At 37.3% G+C, this 21,425-nt stretch overlaps 1 protein-coding gene across 1 annotated transcript in view; it reads right to left on the bottom strand.

The window, feature by feature from the left end:
- Positions 1 to 21,299, bottom strand: part of MOSPD2 (motile sperm domain containing 2) — a 41,969-nt gene extending 20,670 nt beyond the window's left edge. Inside the window, exons 1-5 of the mRNA XM_016119095.2 lie at positions 21,173 to 21,299; positions 20,988 to 21,045; positions 5,422 to 5,577; positions 3,699 to 3,785; positions 1,899 to 2,053 (exon numbers count right to left, since the gene is read on the bottom strand). Of these exons, the coding sequence (XP_015974581.2) occupies positions 1,899 to 2,053; positions 3,699 to 3,785; positions 5,422 to 5,577; positions 20,988 to 21,045; positions 21,173 to 21,199 (483 nt within the window). The 5' untranslated portion in view covers positions 21,200 to 21,299. The remainder of the gene's footprint in view (positions 1 to 1,898; positions 2,054 to 3,698; positions 3,786 to 5,421; positions 5,578 to 20,987; positions 21,046 to 21,172) is intronic.
- Positions 21,300 to 21,425: the final 126 nt, after the last annotated feature.

Here is a 21,425-nt window from a genome sequence, read left to right as displayed (position 1 = left end):
ATTCTGTGAGGATGCTTTCAAGGACGCTATTTATTATCTTGTAAAATGTCCTCCCTTTGAGGACCCATGAAAGACTTTTCTCTCTGGTTCAGGTATCAGGAATACTTACACTTCTCCCAAGACACTGGTTCTAAAGTATAGCCTCTGAATAATTTTCAATGATGCCATTTCTTTCAGGTGGGCAGCTGAAAGCTTACAGACAAATTGGTGGCCCAACTCTAATTAACAGATAATTTTTAAAGAGTCTCACCTTGTATACATCTTTCTGTATACATTCTGTATACATCTTTATGATCCAACTTAAATACTTTACAAATCATGAGGTTGATATATAAAAATAATTCATTAAGCTTCAAGTATTTTAAAACAATGATTTCAGTACTTAGTAATGCAAATAAACCTCATTTATAAATTAAAGATAATGAGGTAGCATATAAGTAGCTTGAAAAAAATCAGTTCAAGTTGATTCTCTGTCCCTATATGGCGATAAAAAACATTAACAATTACTTTTCATGATTCTGGGTTAATAATTAGAAAATCACTATACATAAAAAATAACAGAATCATGATTCATTTTTATGAAATATTTATCCAAGCATTTTGATTTAGATTTGGGTCATAGTATGATTTACTCTGTAATTTAAAACTCATTGACACAGAAACTAGATTGAAAAAATCCAGGGCAACAGACTCTTAAAAGATAAATAGAAATATGGAAATAAGGAAAAATCTGTGGTTCTACCACCCAAAACAACTCGTCTCTCATTCTCTCTAGCAGTTCTCTCTAGTTTTTATTTATGTCTGTCTGTCTGTCTGTCTGTCTAAGGTTTCCTTTGGGGGGTGGCTAGGTATTACTGTGATGTAATCCTGTTGCCTTTTTCATTAAAAAGGGTATTTTCCAATATTACTAAACTTCCTTTTAAACACTAATACATATAGTCCATCAATTAGATGGAACATAATTTACCATTTCACTGTGTGGATATATACATTTTTCCCCCCTACTTTTTCACTATTTTAAATAACACTCTGAAAAAAACATTTTGGTACACAACACTTTTTCTGGACTCAGGATTTTTTCTTTAGTATAGATTTCCAGAAGTTAGTTACCAGGCAAAGAATATGAATGTAAACACTTTAAGATTCTTAACCTACTTTGCCAAGTGGGTTTTCAAAAAGGTTTTAACCCTACCCCAGGCAAGTGTGCAAATAAATGCCACTTCACTGCTACCAGAATTAGCCAAGGTTTGATGTAAGAAACAACAGCTTAATAAATGTGCTTACAGATCCCCATTGCTGCTGAAGGTTTGTAGTTGGCATTAAGGTCACAGGGGCCCAAATTAAAGACTGGTAGGTCTTATTTTTTTTGAAGCTTTGCAAAATCATCTGAAGAAAACTGGTTTGCAAAAGCTAACCAAATCAAACAAACAAAAATCCAAACAAGCAAACACAAACCCCAACAAAATCATGAAGTGCTGAATGTATAAAACTCAGGCAACGCCCCACAACTATAAAACGTGGTATAAATCTAATGGTATGACAGAGAGCAAACGTTACTTTCTTTAATATTTGCTGAGTGCATTATGCTGTGTCAGGCACAGGGTTAGGTACTGTTAGGATATGAGCTTCGACAGACAAATTCACGGTTAACCTCATCTACTCAATAGCCTGCTGGCCTCCACGTCCTACCACTATATCCCATTTATCAGACGATGAACATTTCTAGGAAATCTACTGAAGCAAATTTATTTCTTTGCAGATCGTCTTCCATGTTTGACTTTGCTCACAACATGGAAGGGGATAAATCCCAAACATAATTTAACTCGATTTTATATGAATATTTGGTTGAGGAGGACAGCATGACAAACAATGATTTAGAATTAAAGAAAAATACTTACTATGCTATTTATTCCAGTTTCTGACAGGTCAAGCATCACTGTTATGGGTTTCCCATTTTCTCTCTTAGCATACCGTTCCAACCAGAATGCGATTAGCTTCTTTTTGTCCAATATCGTTTTAGGGTCTTTTATATGATACTTCACCCTGATCCAGACTTTCAGCAGAACATAAGATAAAAATAAGAAAAATGTTTATGGCATTATAATATTATTTGATACTTATCCTTTTTTCTTCTCTTATTCATTTTGTCAGATTAAACATGTCTCTTCTTTAAAATGAGAAATAGTGTGCACTTGGGAGCCTTAAAGAGTAGCTGAAAGGTAAACTATTTTTGTCCCTTTAGGAAATAAATTTCGCAAGTAAGGTGGAAAAGAATATGGGTGAACAAACAGTATTTGGTAATAACCTAAGAGTACTGTTCACTGTGCTTAATGAAAAGAAAGCCGTTGGTTCTGTCAAGCACTAGAAAAAAATGTTCCTTCCAGAGGAAAAGCGTGGACAGAGGCGCTGTGGAGGTGTGAACAGGTGTCGTGCGTGTGGGTGGAGTGTGGCAAACCATTCAGAGCGGTGGCAGCTAGGACAAAATGTGATGACTGATGAGAGGAGAAGCTAAACAGACAAGGCTGGGCTTCAAGGACTCTGACTGCAATGCTAAGGCGTTTCGATTTTCCTATTTACAACATCTCTCAGGCAGCAGCATAGAGAGGAGATGGGAAGAGGCAGAGGAGGGAAACCCAACAGGCGATGCCCCGGGAAGGGACTCGGGGTGCGGGGACAGTGAGGGATTGAAGTGAGGAAGTGCTGGCGAAAATCGAGAGGGGCTACTTGAAGCTGCGTCAGAGGGAAGAGCCAATGGCTGCTGGCCTGAGCTCGACAGAGCAGGTGGCGGGACGTGGATGTTCAGCTGTGTGTTGTGTTGACGGCGGCCGACTGGCAATCAATCTGGTAGCGCCAGTCAGTGGGCAGCTGGGCATGTACGTGCATGTGGCCTGGGGACGGTGTGGGCTCTCTGCCGTTTGGCGGGGGGAGGAAGCCGAAGCTGTCATGCTATTTGAGATCACCCAAGGAGACTGTATCAGGTAGAAAGTAAGAGGCCAAGAAAGGAACGAAGCTGGGGAAGCATTTTTAAGGGACAGGCAGAAAGAGAAATGTGCAAAGGCTGAGGAGAAGGAGCCAGCGACAGGAACAGACCACATGCCACCGAGGGCAAAGTGCGCGCTGCCCGTGCAGTAAGCTCACTTGGCAGGACATCTGCTCAGGATGGCGCTCTGACACTCCTGTGGAGCCTCAGCCTTGGTAAAAATAAAAACACCAAGCTGGAGTTTGGGCAATGGGGAGAGAAGCAAATCACTGGGAAGGCGGCGGGGAGGAGGGGTACCGTTCCTCCCGCCATCAGCTATCACACAGATTCACGAGAGGTGGAGGGGAGGAGACTGGGGAACTTGAAAAATGTCCATGGATCCAACCCTTAGGGGGCCGTCAAAAAAGATTTTCCATAAAAGTGCTGGGTTGAAGTTTAATATGACAGTCAAATTAGAAAGAAGATAGAGACTCTGGATTACATTATTTTAGCTGCTTTAGAGGATGCAGCATTTGCCTTTGCTGCCTGGTTTCTTATAACGTAAACAGTAGTACAACTAGTAAGTCTATGTATGATGCTCGGTCAGGATGGCTCGAACAATCCCCAACTGCAGGAAACTCGCCGTGTGCTACTTATGGAGAAAGTGCTGCCTATTACTAATTCTGTTGAGATAAGTACATCGCAAAATCTTGACAAGCCAGCATGTAAATATACTTACACAACTTGTTGCCTTCTTTGTCATAACCGTGGAGATAAATACCACCGATTTCGAATAACCATCTGGGAATGGAGGATTCAGTCAGATCTAAAAAGTAATAAACTGATGAGTAATTGTGACTTAGGAGCCTATTTTTTAAAAAAGAAAACATAATGTAAAGGTTAATGTTATGTAGCTCTGATACAAAAAAAGATAAAGCTTATTTAAACATCTGGATAGATTCCAGTAAATAATGGTGTTTCTTACTAAGTAAACAAACTGCATAAAGACATAGATGAGAAAAATGGGAAAAAAACTGTTGCTCTTTGATGCTTCAGCCATTGTTTATGGAGACACATTTCTATGTCTGGTTGTGTTTCAAATAATGACTTGCAGACAAATAGTATCACTGTTGGACAATTTCAAGAGAACGTGCCTGCAAACACACACATTACAGCTTCAGAATTAATGAAAGAAATCACTATGGCTTCTTTTGAAAAATGATATTTTCCCACAAAGTTTGATGTGCAGTGGAGTCTAATACATTTTGTAAACTTGGAGCAAGTGGAAAACACTTAAAGAACAATGCCAGCTCCTTTTTAGCAGGAAGAACCAAAAGGGCCTGTCCTGTCTCTAGCGAGGCTGAGAACCAACAGAAGCAAGGCAGCACGTGGCAAGGCTTTTGTTCCCTTCACGAGTAGTTCCCCAAGAACTTTCCAAGATTTCTTTATCTTTCCCCATCCCCTTGTATCATATTTCTGCTGTCTGCTGCTGGAAACAAGCAATTCTATTTAAGAAAACACTACTGTTTAAACATTAATTTTGTACTTAAGTGATTTAGAAATATCAGATTTATATTACTTTGCATGATCAATAAGTGCTTTCACTGTTTGTCGAAATTACCTATATAGTTTTTTTTACATTTCCAATCAAATTGTTTCTTAAATACGCCCCTTCTGATGGATGTCTTCTACAAGTGCGTGGCCTGGGGAGGATGAATGCTCTGGATTTATTCGTTGACTACTTTGTATTAAGTCTCTAGACTCACTCTAGAGTTTATAATCTTCAAGGTCAGGAAATTCTTTATACCTCATCAAAAGCAGTAGTTATACCAGTTCGTTATATTTTCAGAAGGAGAGAGATAATGAGTATCCTCTTCTGGGAAGATTTCTTTATATACTTGAAGACTATTCTAAAACCCGCTAAGATTTCCAACCCTCTTTTCTGGAGAAAATTTCGTTTTTAAAGTGGGCCTTGAAATTAAGCCATTAAAAGAAGGCTGCCATAGGCATCCTTGGGAATCAGCCTGCTTTTGGGGGACCTCCATTCGTTAATCCTATATGGAACAAGGAACTCTGGGAATAAAGACATAAGGCAACAACTGAGAAAAACAGGCAAGTAGTTTCTCCCTATCTCTAGTCCTAATAGTGAAGATGCTGATGCTGTCTTGCTATTGTTTAATGGTACCAAAGTAAAAAAGCACAGTTTAGGAGACACTGCTGTGTGTGATGAACGGAGCGTGATTCTATTCCCTGGTGATCTCATTTCCTTATGAATGATCCAACTTTTAAGACTTATTCATATGACATTCCTTTCAAAATGTTACTGGGTCTGTATAAAGCTTTATATTCTGGTGTTTATGATGATTGTCGAGGATACTTGAAAATACACTATTAGATTAATGTGAAACAGTAACATTTATGAAGGGGATAGTAGACTGTGAGGGTTAAATCGAACAGCTTACCATTGACGGCTATTTCTTTCCTCCACTGAAAACTCTCATCGAGCATCTTCAGTGTTTCATCTACAGCATCGTGTCTCCAGAATAAGTAATTTTCAACCCAATTATCATCTTGTTGTAGCCTTTCAACATCACGTGGATCGTATTTATCTGGCTTTTCTAGGGGAAAAACAGTAATAAATATCCAAGTCAGACACATAATGCAGTGAATAATAACAAAAGCTAATGTCAAAGGAGAACAAAGACCTGGAAGACAAAGCTAAGCTTTTTGAAGATAGACTCAGGGATGCAGTTCAGATGAAAATGCGATTTCAAGGACTGATGGAATTTCTAAGTGCGAGGAGATTAAGTTATCTAAAGACTGCAGATAACTTAAAGCCACCATAGATTTAAAAAATAAGACCATAGTCAAATATTTTGCAGACTCTCTAAAACTATAAACCAACATCTGGGAAGTTCAATTATGTTATCTGAACTTGAGATCCTTACCCTAGTCGATGAAAAATGAAACTTGATATGTAAAAGAATTAAGTTGTACTTAAAGACACTTTTTTGACAAGTGTCATTTAAAAAAATGAAAATACAAAATGGAAAACTGACCATGCATGCAGCAGTTAACATCACCTATAATTTATCGGAATAATTGCTTTCCAAATCATTTATCTGCCTACCCACAAGCTATGTTCTTATCAACCTCTATCCTTGATATTCCACGCCCTGCTCTATTTTTCTGTCATTGAACTTTCCCTGTCTCCCTACAACCACCTCTGCACATCCAAATTCTACATTCTGCAAGACCCCTTCAAATGCTTCCTCTTCCATAAAATTTCCCGAGTCCAGAAGTCATTCCTTCCCAGTTGTGAACGGCTACAGGACTTGAACTAAGCCTTTCTTAAGGCACTTAGCATTTCCCCCTTTGAATCAGAGTCATTGACACGCAAAGCATAGCTTCTCATGTAGAGACCCTAATAGCAAGGTCTATCCTGTCTAAGAATCCTCCGAAGCAGATTACAGTAGTGAAGCAGATTACAGTAGTGCCGATGAAAAGGCCTTTAGGAAACTTTTGTTGACTGGATCTGTTCCTTCTCTATTTTTATTTTCTTTGTTAATGGTAACCCTCCCAGGCACCCTGGCAAGAAACTTCAGAAAATTCTCTGGCTCTTTCATTTCCGCTTTGTCTTTTTTTCTTTTTTGCATCTAGTTAGTTGCCAAGTTTTATAGATTCTATCTCCTCTCCGTTCACTCAGCCTTATTTCAGACCCTCAGAGATAATCGCCTGAAGGGCAGGATAATATAAAGTGCATTCAGAGAATTATCTTCTTTGAATCTCAATTTCCTAATCTTTAAGCTGCTTTAGATACTCACGGGATTATGTAAGGATCAGATGAAAAGGTATATGTGGAAGTACTTGAAAGTTTAGAGCACTATAAAATACGAGGCCATACACCACGCATGTATAGAGTGTTACCTTAGGAAAAAAACATGTGTTGGATAGAAAAGTTTACACTGTTTAGCATCAAGAGAGCCCTGGGAACACCTGACCCCTGAAGAAGCGTCATCCATTTTGCCTCCTGGCGGTCCTCTCCTCTGGACCAATATGGCGTTTTCCTTGAAATTACAGGCTGACTTCATTTTCAAGAAAATTCCTGCCAAATACCTAAGTCTGAATAACAGTTTACTTGCCAGTTGTTCTTTCAAATAAAAGTGGTGGTCTATAAAAAAGTGACTCATTCAGCTGGCAACTCAAACATGGAGAAGTTTTTAACGCATACTTCCCAATTTTGTCACACACAACATTAAAAAACGATGTTACTCAAGGGTCAACATTTAATAAAATTCACTGTTTCATCAGAGGCTTTCTAAAATAAAATCAGCTTTTTATTTTAAACTGAGAGAACCAATGATGAAGACTACAGTGACTACTAGCCTTGATTCAGGCTGCAGAGTGAGCAGTTCCATCCACCAATGCTTCTGTGTAATGGGTACAAATGTCGACAGGGTGAAAAAGGCAAGTGGTTTCTTAGTATTATCAGGAAAACAGTTTTGACCACACTGGCTCCTGTAAAGAGTCCTGGGCGTCTGAACTCTGAGGACCACTTAGAACAATATATGGCAGGTGGTAACAACTCAATAACTATTTAGCCATAAGAATAAAACATTGTTATTTTCATTATCACTACCACTGCTGGTATTTACCACTAAGGATACTGTAAATAAGACAGTACATGATGTTATTAAGAAATTTAAACCTGACTGCTCTTGGATAGCTTTTAGGAATGCAGATCTTTGAAATTAGAGATCTATATTAAAATTAATATTGGGATTAATAAAACATGTACTTACATATGAAATACCTGTTAAACATTCACCCCTAGATAGGAGTGAAAATGGTGGAAAAGACTAAGGAAAGAACTGGGGAGGGGATCTTGGGGTGGAGGGAGAGAGGCAGGAGAAAAGTGGGGGCAGAAGAGGGCTGAGGGGGAGGACAGGGAAGAGAGAATGAGAAAGAAAAACAGTGAGCATTCAAGGGAAGGAAAACTTGGCCTGGGACCACAAGGCCAAGTGTAATAATAACAGTGCTTAGGACAAAACAATTTGCTGCTTTCAAATACAGCTGCCACACAACTGAACACTCAAGTTTTAGGGATTTTTCAGAAAACTAGTCCTTAGGTAAGTCCAGGTGTTATGAGAAGCTAAAGATGTAAAACATACTTGTGTGCACATGCACTACCCCTATAAACCTACCCAGGGCACCATTTTGAAAGACTTTACCTCATAGAGATTAGGAAGAGATTAGTTTTGAGGAATAAATAAATTGGAGTCACTATAGTCAAGCTGCTAAATTGCTAAAATCGAGTAGGTTGAGGCATGAAGAAATGATTCTATTCTTGTTTTAACTAGCCTGGGAACTTAAAACTTTGAACTTTCCAGTCCGGTGTCAATGCCTGGACCTCCATATAAGCTCCTGCTGAGGGACTCGCATATCTAGACCACCAGATGTGACCAGATCTCCTGGTGCCCATCTTCTGGACCACCTGGCATCCATCATCCAGACTGCCTGACTTCTGACTGATAACTGGCACCAGTCCTAGGGCTAAGAACGCAGGGCTGATTCTTCTCAAGGACGGGACTTTTAAGAACTCTCATCTTTTCTTTTTTTTTCTTTGTAACACTTCTGAGTTTTTGCCTAGCTATGTTCCCAGTTTGCACACTCTAAAGTGCTTGAACGAATCTCTCATTTATTTTTAGCCAAAGTCTTCAGACTTTTTGAGTTCATCTGACAGTTTTATATGCCAATAATGTATGTATACTTTCATAATACAGTGTCCTTATTTAATCTGGCTGTGGACCAGTGAAAACTTCATCACAGGCCAGCAATCTCAAGTGGTGCATTTCTAAGACTCAGCCTTGCATTTCTTCAAAATAGCTCAAAGCTCATTTCAGCTACTCCTCTGTTAAGAAACCTTAGGGAACTGTTAGCACACCTGTGCTTCATTGTTTTTTCCTACTATTTGTTCTTATATGAATTTCGCTCTGTAAATTGGTTTTATATTCATACAGTGTATCACCACTAAACGCATTGCAAAGTTCATAATTTGGCTGAGAAATAATTAAACGGTGATTCACCTCTGGATCAGGATAAAGATGTCTCTCAGCTTTTTAATCTCTCTCTTGTGCATGCACGCACACAGACATGATATCCGCTTCACACTGTTTGTCAAGTATACGCTCTGAAAAATGCGGCAACATAGAGAATACAATTGATACTCATAAAAGTTTCTTTATTAACATTTCTTTTTTGTTTTGTACCTGGTGGCTGGTGAAATTACCCAACAGGGCAGAAACTGTTTTTTAAGGTAAACACATATGAAAAGATTTCTAACCAGATTCGGGACACAGGACAGAGGGATGGACTCAGAAGACCCATGTTCCTATGTAGAGGGAGACTGAGCAAGTCACTTGGTCTGATTTTCTTCTCTGTAAAATGGAGATAGATAAGGTTCCCATACCCACAGTCTCATGAAGATCAAGGACACTTTGAAAATGTTAAACACTATGCGAGTAAATTTTATTCATATTAGATTAATAAGAGTGCTACCCATGAATAGAAGACTTAATTCTAACTGACCTATTAATCAGCTGAGAAAATCTTGGAAGTATATTGTAGTTATTATAAGTGTGCCTAGAATTCAGATAAAGTTTGAAAAAAATACAAAAGTATTCTGATAACAAAATCAGAGATCAGTTATTAACTTAACCTGAATCTCCACGTCTTTGATGGGATTAAGCCGCTGGCCTATGGCAGTGATTCTCAAAATACAGCAAGCATCAAAATCACCAGGAGGGCTTGTTCAGAGATTGGGTCCCACCCTTAGAGTGTCAAAATCACGGGTGGGATCCAAGAATCTGCATTTGTAACAAGTTCCTACAGGATGTTGATGCTGCTGTTGTTGGTCCAGGGACCACACTTCGAGAACTGCTGGTTTACTGCAGGGGTTGGCAAACTTTCTGTATAGGGCTAGATGGTAAATACCTAAACATTCTGGATTTTGAAGGACCCATAGGATCTCCGTTGCTGATTTCTCGTTGTTGTTGTTTTAGTTACCCTTTAAACATAAAAAAACATTCTTAGCTCGAGGGCTGTTCGAAAACAGGACTTTGCTGACTTCCCTTTGGTGTAGAGAGGGGCAGTGCTTTCTGCTTCAGCTCCGGGTCTTTCAAGAGATGGATTCATATGCTGGATATGTAAAAGACATACTATCTTAGATGATATATCACTCTGCTCATCTATGCAGGTTTTCTTTCAATGTTCATTCATAACATAAAAGTACATTTCTTTCGTTAGATTTGTAGGCAGCTTAGAGATTTCTGTGTTGCTCTCATGAAGCAACGAATGACAAGATTGGCAAACTTCATACGTATTATTTTCCTTGCCATACTGATAACTAGATTATTTTCTACACTGTATCACTGTCTTTTTTTTTCTGACTATGGGAATTATTTTGAAGTTTCACAATTAAATGTGACATTTGTTATAAGTTTTTAGAAGATAACACAGTTAAAGTTTTCCATGTTTGCTCAAAGTTTTGTTTGCTTTTTCATAAAGTTGAATTATTGTCAGTGTGATTTCTCTCTATTGAAATAAACACTTTCTCTCAAGTTGGTTAATGCATATACGTTTATATTGACTTAAATAAATATAGAAAAAGGAAACAAACAAATATGGTTACCTAAAGGAGGAGGAGAAGGGAGTGATGAAGTACAGGAGAGCAGGAGACTAAAGACACTTCTCAATGTTTATCTTTTTGTAGTTTTGATGGTTGAACTGTACCTGTTCAAACATTTCATTGAGGAGCATTATGTTAATGTAGCAAATTCCCCTGCTGCATTTTCTGATTATGAATCACCTTTGCATTCCTGGGACGTGCGAAGCTGCTTTTGCCTTATGTGTTCAGGTGCATCTTTACGGGGGTTGGAGAGAATGGCAGGAGATCTGTGACTACCAATTCAATTCTTTAATAGTCACTGATCTATTTAGGTTTTTTACTAATGGTTGAGACAATTTTAGATGGATTTTTCTTTTCTCTAGAAAGTTTTACGTTTAATCTAAGTTTATTAACTTACTGTGATAAAGCTAGTCATTGCAGTCTCTTATGATTTTAAAAATCTGTCTCATCCTACGTTTTTGTTTATTAGTCCTTTCAAAACACCAGCTTATGTTTATTACACCTACTCTTTTTTCCCCACACCACGAATATCTGTTCTTATTTCCTTCCACTTTCTCTGTATTTACTCATGTTCACTTTGTAGCGAATTGAATTTTTAGCTGATTTTTATTAGTGCCTTATTTTCTAATGAATGTATGTAAGACCATAGATGTTTTGTTATTGTTCAGCTTTAAGTTTTTGTAATGAAGCTGTTAACCTCTGGGTTATTTAGAGGTGTGTCGTTTTAGTTGCTTAAGACTTGATTTGTTTTTAAGTAATTGTTTATTGTGACTTTTAATACAGTCGATTAATGGTCTGAGAATATGGTCTGTATGATCGAGCTGCTTTGGAATTTCTGAGACTTCTTTTATGACTTAATACGTGGTGAATGTTTGCAAAAGCTCCAGGAGAACAAATATATATTCAAAGTATATATTCTCTATTTGTTGGGTAGGAGAGTCTATACACTCATACATACACACACATACGCACATATCTAGTATCAACTTTATTCATTGTGCTATTTAAATCTAAAATCTTAAGGATTTCTTGCTTGTTCTGTTTATTTCTGAAAGAAATTCGTTAAAATCATTCAATATGTTTGTGGATTTCTTTAGTTTTCCATATAATTCTGGAGGCTTTTGCTTGATTATTTTAGATATTTATATTTCATTTATTAATTATTATTTTTTAGGCGCGGCAACCCTTGGTTAACCTCACCGATTGCAAGGACCTTGTCAGCTTACAATTGTTTTTTTATTTTTTACGGCTACAGCACCTGGTCTTCCTAGGTGGTCTCCCATCCAAGTACTAACCAGACCTGATTGCTTAGCTTTTGAGATCAGACAAGACTGGGCTTGTTCAGCGTGGCATGGCCATAGACCATATTGTTAGTTTCTAATTACTTTTTCAGGGTTCCTTTTATCACCAGCAGCATCCCTTTTTATATGTATTTTTTTCACCCTAAGTATTTTGTCTAATGAAAGTACACCTAACACAGGAATACTTTTGGTTAAAATTTGTTTTATATGCATCTTTCTCCATTTCTTTATTTTCAGCCTTTCAAAATTAATTTATATTAAGTTAGTCTCATAAGCAGCACACAATTAAGATTTTAAAAATCTACTCTGATGGGAAGTATATATTTATTTCTATTTGTGCTATTAATAAAGTTGGATTTTTTTCCTGCTGTTTTACTCTGTACTCTAGTTACTATGCTGCTTTTTTCCTTTTTTCTTGTCTCCTGCTAGAGAGATGATGTTTTTCTTCATTCTCTTTTTCATTTCTCCACTGGTTTGGAAATTAAATATTTTCTTTCTGTCTCTCAGTGGTTACCCTAACTTCAAATATTCACACTTAGATGACAAAATCTACAGTTAGTATCTCTATCCTTCTGAACGAGTTCTTACACAATGTTTTACCTCAGTCTCCCCTATTCCTATCATTAACTTATTTTTACTATTAATATTTAGATTGTTTCTTTACTGATTTGCTTCCCAATCTCTTTGCTTTTCACTGCTCCTCGCATCCCTCTGCTTCCTCTTGGGTTCTATTTACTTAGTAGTGAAGTAGTCTAATCGATTTTTTTTTATTAGCAGTGGACCGTCAAACTTTGTATTCTTGAAAAATTTTACTTTCAATTTTGACTAAATATTCTAAATGGCCAGTTATTTACCTTGGCACTTTCAGAAAATTATTTCACTGTTTCCTGGCATTAACTGTTGCGGATAAGAAATCAAGTATGGGTCTGATATTTATTCCTTTGTAGATCATCTGTCATTTCTCAGCGGTTGTTAGATTTTTTCCTTTGTCCTTGGTGTTCTCAGTTTCACTATGATGTGCCTAGGGATTCATTTCTTTTTCTTTACGATGCTCAGATCTTGTTATGCCTCTTTAACCTGAGGATTTGATGTGTTTTATAAACTCTGAAAAAGTATCAACTATTGTATCTTCAAATAGAACTGCCTCTATTTTTTTTTCCTTCTGGAAGTCTTATTAAATGTATATGGGGTTTCTTATGTCTTTTGTTTTCTCTTACATATTTTTATGTTTTTTTTTCCCCTCCAACAATCTGGGTATAGAGTGCCTGTATAAAACCTTAAAAATTATCTATGAATGTCCTATGTCAGTTGTGAATATATAGCACTATAATGGGAAAAGAAAAGCTTTTGCAAATCATGGCCCAACTAGTAAATGTAAAGTAACTAATATCAAAAAAGTTCTATACACATATGCCAAATATCTGTAGTCAACAAATTCAGCCAAAGATAGTTTAGATTGAAAAGAAGCAATTTTTGTCTTCCAATTCCTTGTGAAATGGCTGCAGGGGGAATTTTTTCTTATGTATTTCTTTGAACTCTACTCCACTTCCTAGAGATGTAATCAAACCAAAATTCTTGTCAGAGTTTAAGTTTTTGGTAACGACACAGATTTGGTAAAGAGACCACTCTCGTCATGCAAGCTTTTCAATTGACAAATGCCTAAAGACAAACTGACATCCTAGAAGTGAGAATATTTCTAGTAACAGGCTCTTTAAAATTGCATATTGTATATAAGGATAGGTATCAACAACTTACAGAGATGAGTCAAAATAAATATTTACCAGGCACTGATAAGTAATTACTGAAAATAAAGATTTAAAAAAAGCAGGTCTACCAGTTCTCTATCTCATCACAAATACATCATTCAAGTCTCTATGTGAAGTTAGTCTTATATTCTCTATAGCGGAAGCTTGATATTTTTAAACATGACAAAAATGAAGAAATTCTTATGATCCTTTCTTCTTCTGATCATGACAAATTTATCTGTCTGCAACACATTAGTTGTGAGGACTAATTTATGATCACCTACCACATGCTAGCTCCAAAGAGAGCTAGGTATTACAGATGCGAAGATGAATAAAGCATGAGCTGATCCCCTGGGTGGTTCATAATCTAGAGAGCTTATGTAAAATAACCAATATTGTAGTTATACTTTAAAAGTCACTTTCTTTCCACCTTTCCTTTCCAGAGATAATAAACAGGTACTTCCAGTTGATAATGTGCCCTTTACCTACAGGGTTCCTTCCATTCGCTGTTCATCTTCCTGTCCTTGAAATTCTGAGATTCTCTATGATACTAAAGTTCCCTGGTTCTTCTACTTCTCTAACCACTTTGCCTCCTTTAATTTAATAAAATGAAGGCATTCCTCAAGGTTAATTGCTTAATTAAAAAAGACAAAATACTGTTTCAAAATTAAAGTTTACCACCAAGGGAAAATCTAAAGGTTATACTTTAGATCAAATGGTAATGATTCTAGATATAAGATCTGAAACTCAAAAAGGAATGGTAAATAGAGATATTAGTAAACATTTAGTAAGTAAACAAGGATACAAAAACTATAATAATAAATTACGGGGAGGGGTGACTATGAGGAATCAGGTTAGAACTACACAATGACCGTATCTTTCAGGAAATATTCCTAACTCATTATATGAAAACTGCATAATCTTGATGTCAAAAGTGCACAAGAAAACTACAAAAAAGAAAATTACAGGCAATTTGTGAATATAAGAGCAAAACTCCTAAATAAAATGTTAGTTAACTGAATCCACCAATAAATTTTAAAAACCTGATTAATATAATCTACCATACTTACAGATTAAAAGAAAAACATCAAGCGGAAAGCTTTTCAGACACATTAACTGTGTTCAATAGGTAAAGAAAATGCATTTAGTGAAATTCAACCATCAATTGTGATAGGAACAAAACAAGAAAGAAAAACCCAGAGTAGCAAATCAGGAAGAGAAGGAAACATCTTCATTTCGATAAAGGATCCCTACAGAGACCATACTTAATGGTGACATGCTCGGGGCTATCTTCCAAAGATTAGAAAGAAGACAAGCTTTTATCACTGCTTCTACTCAAAACTGTTCCAAAGGTCCCAGCCAGTGTAAAGTAAAAGCACTGAAAGACGTAAGAATTGGAAAGTTAAAAAAAACAATGTCATTTCAAGGTGATATTATTGTCTGTCTATGTAGAAATCCCAAACTAATCCCAAACTAAGAGATGTATCATCAGAATTAATAAGAGTGAGGTTTCTGAATTCAATATTAATGTAAAAAAAATCAAATGCACTTTCTATAAACCAGCAACAATCAGAAAATAAATTTTTAAAGGATACCATACAAACGATATTTTAAAAACTTAAATTAAAAAAAAAACAAACCTGTAAAGTATCTGGGAATAAATTAACAAAAATAGGTTAACTTTTATGTTGAAAATTATAAATCTTTCAACAAGAAAGAATTTAGCAGGTAGAAAGATATACCGGGTTCTTGGATAAGAAGACTCAACCATGACAATGTCAAGTCTCCCAAAATTGAACTGATGATTTAACATGATTCCACTCAAAATGGCTGGTTTTTTTTTTTTTTTTTAGAAACATGATAAGTTGATACTGTAATTTATATGGAGGAACAAAGGGCCAAGAAAAGTCTGAAGAAGTGATTTTCACAGAAGTGGAAATGAAATAGCTCATAGAGATATGAAGAAGTGCTTAATCTTGCTGGTGGTACTCCAGGGCAAATTAAAACCACAATGAGATACTCCAACAACCTCAGCAGATAGGCAAAAATTAAAAAAAATCTGCCAAATTTAGGATGTGGAAATAACAAGAACACTCAGATACTGCTGGTTAAAATGAAAACTGGTACAATCATTTTGGGAAACAGTTTGGCATTACCTAGTAACGTTGAACATGTAAAGCTGAACACTTGCCTATTCTACAACCTGCCCATTTCACTGTTGGGTACAAACCCTGGAGCAGCAGTTCTCAAATTTTAGTCTCAGGCCCCCTTTTACATTCTTAAAAATAACTGAGGGCCTCAAGGAACTTTTTTGTTTATACGGGTTATATTTATTGGTAGTCAGAGCAATGACATCATCACATGCTGTGCAACCCATGGAAAACACTGTATGCTTGCGAGAGAATGACAAAAAAGGAAAATGATGTTTTAGTGTCATGAAAATAGTTTTGCTCTCTAATACCTTAAAATGGGCTCAAGGAACTACAGACAGTTCCTGGATGAACTTTGAGAACCACTGCCTTAGAGAAAGTGTAGGCACCAGATATACATAAGAAATGTTCACAGTAGCGCTGTACAGAACAGTAAGACCTAAAAATAACCCCAAACTCATCATCTGGCATACTCATTCCGTGAACTACTACAGAGCCATAAAAAGGAATCAATTACAGCACGGTTATATTTGACAATATGAATGACTCTTGAGGAATAGAAGCAAGTCATGGAAAAAATATTCAGCTTTTATTTAAAGTTTAGAAAGAGGTAAACTTAGTAGGTGTACTGGAGAGGAACAAATCTTAGGTAGTAAAACTAATGAAAAGCAGGAGAATGAGTGACAGCAACAAATGCAGAATGAGCAGAAACAGGAGGTTCTATTTCTTTGGCTGCCTGTTGAGTACGTGGGTGTTTATTCATGTTTCATACATTTCGTACACATATTTCTAAATTAAAAAATAATAAACCGAGACAGAAAAAAAAATTAAGGGACTAGAACAAGTTACTGGATGAGAGAAAATTTAACAGCAATGGAAGAAACCACAAAAGGGTAAGTTAAAATACATTCAAAAAATTAAAATGATATAAGAAAAGCCCAAACCAATTATAAAGTCATACTAATGAAAAAAAAATTAAACTGCAAATGGACGTAAACATATGAAGAGTAGTTTACTCTCATTAGTGATCAAATGCAAACTAAAACAAAGAGCTGACGACAATATGGGTAGGGCTGGGGTGACACTAACTTTCATGAATGCTAGTGCAACTTCTAGAAAGGAACGTTTAGCACACACATGAAATAAAGTGTCTTAAAAACACTGTTAAAACTAGTAATTCTATGTTTAGACACAAGTCAAGGAAATAATCTGCACCTAATTTTCTATTAACAAGAAATTGAATCTCAATGTCCAAAAAGGAACATTTAAAAGAAAACTGTCTTTTATTCAGAGAACTAAATAAAAATGGTAATATGAAATGTTGCTTACTTCATAAATACTGAGAAATAAGATCATGTCAGTAAAAAACAATGCAACACAAAATTACATACAAAATGGTCTTTTAACTATGTTTTTTTTTAAATGCATAGAAAAAAGACCAGAAAAAAAAAGCGTCCATTGTTAGCAGAGCCATCTCTGGATGTTGAGCTTATGGGGGATTCCTCAGATGCTTTTGGTATCACCCAAATTCATTTACGTGTATTCATATATTGGTAAAGTCAGAAAACAAACCTGAAATAATAAAGCCCACAAAACTCTCAATAGCTCTCCAAACTCACTAAAGCGCAAAGGCTGCGCTTGGGTGTCCCAGGCTCTCTACACTTCAGTGCCACTGTTCTGAGCCACGTGTGTTTACCCTCCATAGGGTCCTCGAAGTGGACTTCCTACGGCCCGCTCACATTATTGGATCTGCCTGGATCACATTCTTCAATTGGACGAGTTCCACCATTTTCCAAAGTCCATGAGAAACACCATTTTATTCTGTGATTTTTTTTTCCTGACTCTGCGCTCACCTAGCCACCCCAACCATGTGCTTTTTCCTTGTCTTTGACTCTTACAGAAATGACTGTAGCACTTATTACTCTTGAAATAATTTGCCTTTCACAGTTCTGCTTTAAAGCCTCTACTCGATGCTAGTAGTTCAGGAAGGGGCTCTATCCTTCTTCAGCTTTTTCTCTAATATTGACACTCTTATCCAGAATTAAGCACATGCTATTTGAGGAACTGAATAAATTATTGTCATAAGGGATTAGTCTCTTGCTTTGGCCACAAGGAGGAAGAGAGAACAGGAAATGTTACTCATTTGAGACTCTGGATAAAATTTCTCACAGGAATAACGAGGAAAAAACGGACCATTAATAATGCATGAAACAATAATGGACTTATATTTTATTCTTTTTGTCAGCTACAAATCTATCCATAATTAGTAACTTAATTTCTATGGAAACAAAAATGTGCTTGGAATTCCCAAGAATCTATCTCACAGAAGTTTTTGGATCACAGCCAATGCTTAAAGTGATATATTTGCAGATATTTTCCTTTAGCAAAAACATCAAGATTACTTAAGTCTGCCCCAGCCCCTTCTGAAAGGAAATATTGTTAATGTGATAATAGGAAGGGTGAAATGAAAGAGAAAGAGGGAAAGTGGATGTTCTAAACACCTGAGCTAAGTTTTAAAAAGTAAACTTGGAGAACATATAAATCAAAAAACTCTTTTAATCACCTTCCTATTCTACATTTACCTGATGCTATATTTTAGGAAACAACTGAAACTTAAAGGGGAGAGAGTCCAAGGTTTTTATTTTCCTTTCCCATGCAAGTCTTTAATATTTACGACGGCTGCGCAAATAACCCACCCACGTGCATTCGCACATACCCAAGTGTGTATATTTAAAGACAAAACCCTCCCTATACTTAATGCCATACATCGCTCTACTTAGAAATAACGCTTGTCTTTATGAGACATATTGCGAGGGCTTCTCCTTGCTAGATTTTGGTGGGGGAGGGAAGCCGGTTAAGATAGTTCTTTAAACGAATTTAGACTAATCTCTGTATGTATATATTTGAGCAATGCTGTATTCATCAATGAGTATGTACTGATGAGAACTGTGCTAGGTATACAGAGGTGAGTCTGACCTTGCCCTCAACGTCCACAGGTTGCTTCAGACATATATACATTCTTCTGGAGGAAATGAGTAAGTAAACAAATGAACAAGATAATTACGGGTTATGGTAAGACCTGCAAAGGAGACAAAATAAACTAGATAGGGAGGCTATTTAATAAATCAGCAAAGGCCTCTTAAGACATTTAAACCAAGATGAAAAAAGAAAAGGACCTGGCCATGCATACTACCTGGGCCAGAGCCTTCCAGGCAGACAGAAATGAAAAGGTCCCGAGATGAAAACAGACTTTGTTTGAAGAACATAAAAGAGGCAGTGTGGCTGGGTCACGTTTTTCAAACTGCGGGTCATGTTTGTATATTGTGATAACAATTTTGTGGGTCACTGCATCAGGGAGTTAGTCACAGGTTTTCAAAATAAGCATTCTTTTAACAAACTTTTGTTTCAGTTTTTTGTATGCACCTGTACTGGATTGCAACATATTATATGTTTCTTACTGTGGGCAGTGATAAAATCTGTACTAAGAAAGTAGAAACAGATAAGGATAGAGGAGGGGTGGGAAAGAACTAGGGCATGCATGGTCTTGTACTGTAGGTCACCATAAAGAATTGGGATTTTTCTAAAAGGAGGAAGTTATTGAAGGGTTTCAAGCTGGGAAGTGAAATTATCTAATTCAACAGGATTGTGCTGCCAAATTACTACAGTGAAATTCAGAAGACCTGAGCACCAGCCCTGGCCTAGCCACCAACCCCAGGGATTTGGGGAAAATCAATGAATCTCTCTAACCTTTCTTCATTTTAAAAATAAGGTTGGAGCAAGATGACCTTTATCTTGTCTATTGCTACATTTCTACGACTATATTTTGATTCCTACATTTTGATTCCTCATTTGGGTATAAGTAAAAGACTACTGGGGAGACACCAGCTCATTCGGTCAAGTTCTAGGTTACTTAAAATATAAACTAGGTAGCTATAAGAGTCACATTGTATAGAAAGAAATTTTAGAGCTATAGCTGGCTCCAGTAAAGAAATATTACTAGAAACGAGTTCTCTGGGCTGCAAGTGACTCAAGTGCTTTTGCGACTCTAGTGTAAAGTTTGGGATGTCAAGAAAATTGACAAGGAGGGATGAAAAGATTTCCTGAGCATGTTATTTGGAGCAGATTTCCTTATTTTAGGTCACCAACTGGTATATAATCTAGGGAGGTCTAAAGTCGCAGGGAACGTCTGCTTAGCACTAAAGTCAAGCTTAACTCCTTTGACAGTAACCAAAATAATTCTTGAGGCTAAATATTCATTAAGAGCCTAATCTATACTAACCCCATGCTAGACAGTTTGATATATGCTTGCTCCTTTAATCCTCCTAACTTAATTATTCATATTTCACAGCTATGGAAACATGCTCAGACAATACAAATAAGCTATTAAGTGGCAGGGTCAGGATTAGAATATCTATAATAAATTATCCTGTATGTTTTAAAAAAGTTACTGTATGAGAATTAAGTCATCAAATCTTGGACAACTCAAGTATCTGTGACATTCTGGAACCAGAATGTTCAAACAATAAATCAATTCTGGACTCAGGTACTTTGCTAGGTACAGTGTAGGATGAAAAGATAAGAGCTTGATTTCCGGTCAAGATGGCAGAGTAGAATATTGTGTGAATTGTAATTGAAAAATAATTAAAAAAAAAAAACTTGCTCCGGCACTGTGGAGGGTCTATTCTGTGGGTAGCATATCGAGTTGTATGATGTGGAATTAGGCAAAATATTCAAGGAATTTGGATCTCCAGTTAAGTACACGTGAATAGTCTTAGGGCAATTTCCAGGTTTATTTCCGAGATTGCTGCTTGGTAAAAGGTTAGCAGAGGAACTGTTCGTTAGAAATTGTCACCAGTGCCATGGACCTAGAAAGTGTCCTCCAAGTTCCCTAAACCCGGGATGCTAGAAACTCACTGCTTTCCAACTTACGTTAACCTTCTGGCAAGCAATGGACACATCATCTGCCCACTTGGAGCAGTGTGCATGCCATGTTACAAGAGGAAAATTTGGGGAACGTGCATGGCACTGTCAATGTGAAAGTCGAAATAGTCCCTAACTCTACTCACAGAGACACCCGCAGACAGTCTAGTAAAGTTGAGGACATTCATTGAACACCTGCCTTAACACCGAGAACGGGGTACCCACCTGTCACATACTCAGCTTCGAACCTCCGTCGGGTCTCAGAGATGAGCTTGGCTTTATTCTGGAAGGAAGACAAGAGACACTTAGACACTAAGTGCACCTTCCTGCTTTCCCTCAGCCCCCCGGCCTGAGAATATTCAGGGTCTGGGGAGGGGACCGGCAACGGTGCGGTGCGATCGACTCCTTACCTCGGCCACGGCCGCGGGCGTGGACATGATTGCCGTCGCTGTCACCACTTGCACAGCTGCCAGTCCTAATATCTCATCAGGGGCCAGGCCGGCCCTGAGGTAGAGAGGGAAGGGCGGAGGTGGAGGCGGTCGCGTGATGCCGGAAGGCGGGCGGACGCGTCGCTGCGCTGTCCAGTCCCGTACGGCCGTCTGGGTCTGGAGGCGGGACCAGGCCCTGAACCTGGCTTTTCATTCGCTTCTTGTTCGGCTCCGC

Source organism: Rousettus aegyptiacus, unplaced genomic scaffold (genome assembly GCF_014176215.1).
Source record: "Rousettus aegyptiacus isolate mRouAeg1 unplaced genomic scaffold, mRouAeg1.p scaffold_m13_p_9, whole genome shotgun sequence".
NCBI classification, from domain to species: Eukaryota; Metazoa; Chordata; class Mammalia; order Chiroptera; family Pteropodidae; genus Rousettus; species Rousettus aegyptiacus.
This window is presented reverse-complemented; position numbering and strand designations above follow the sequence as displayed.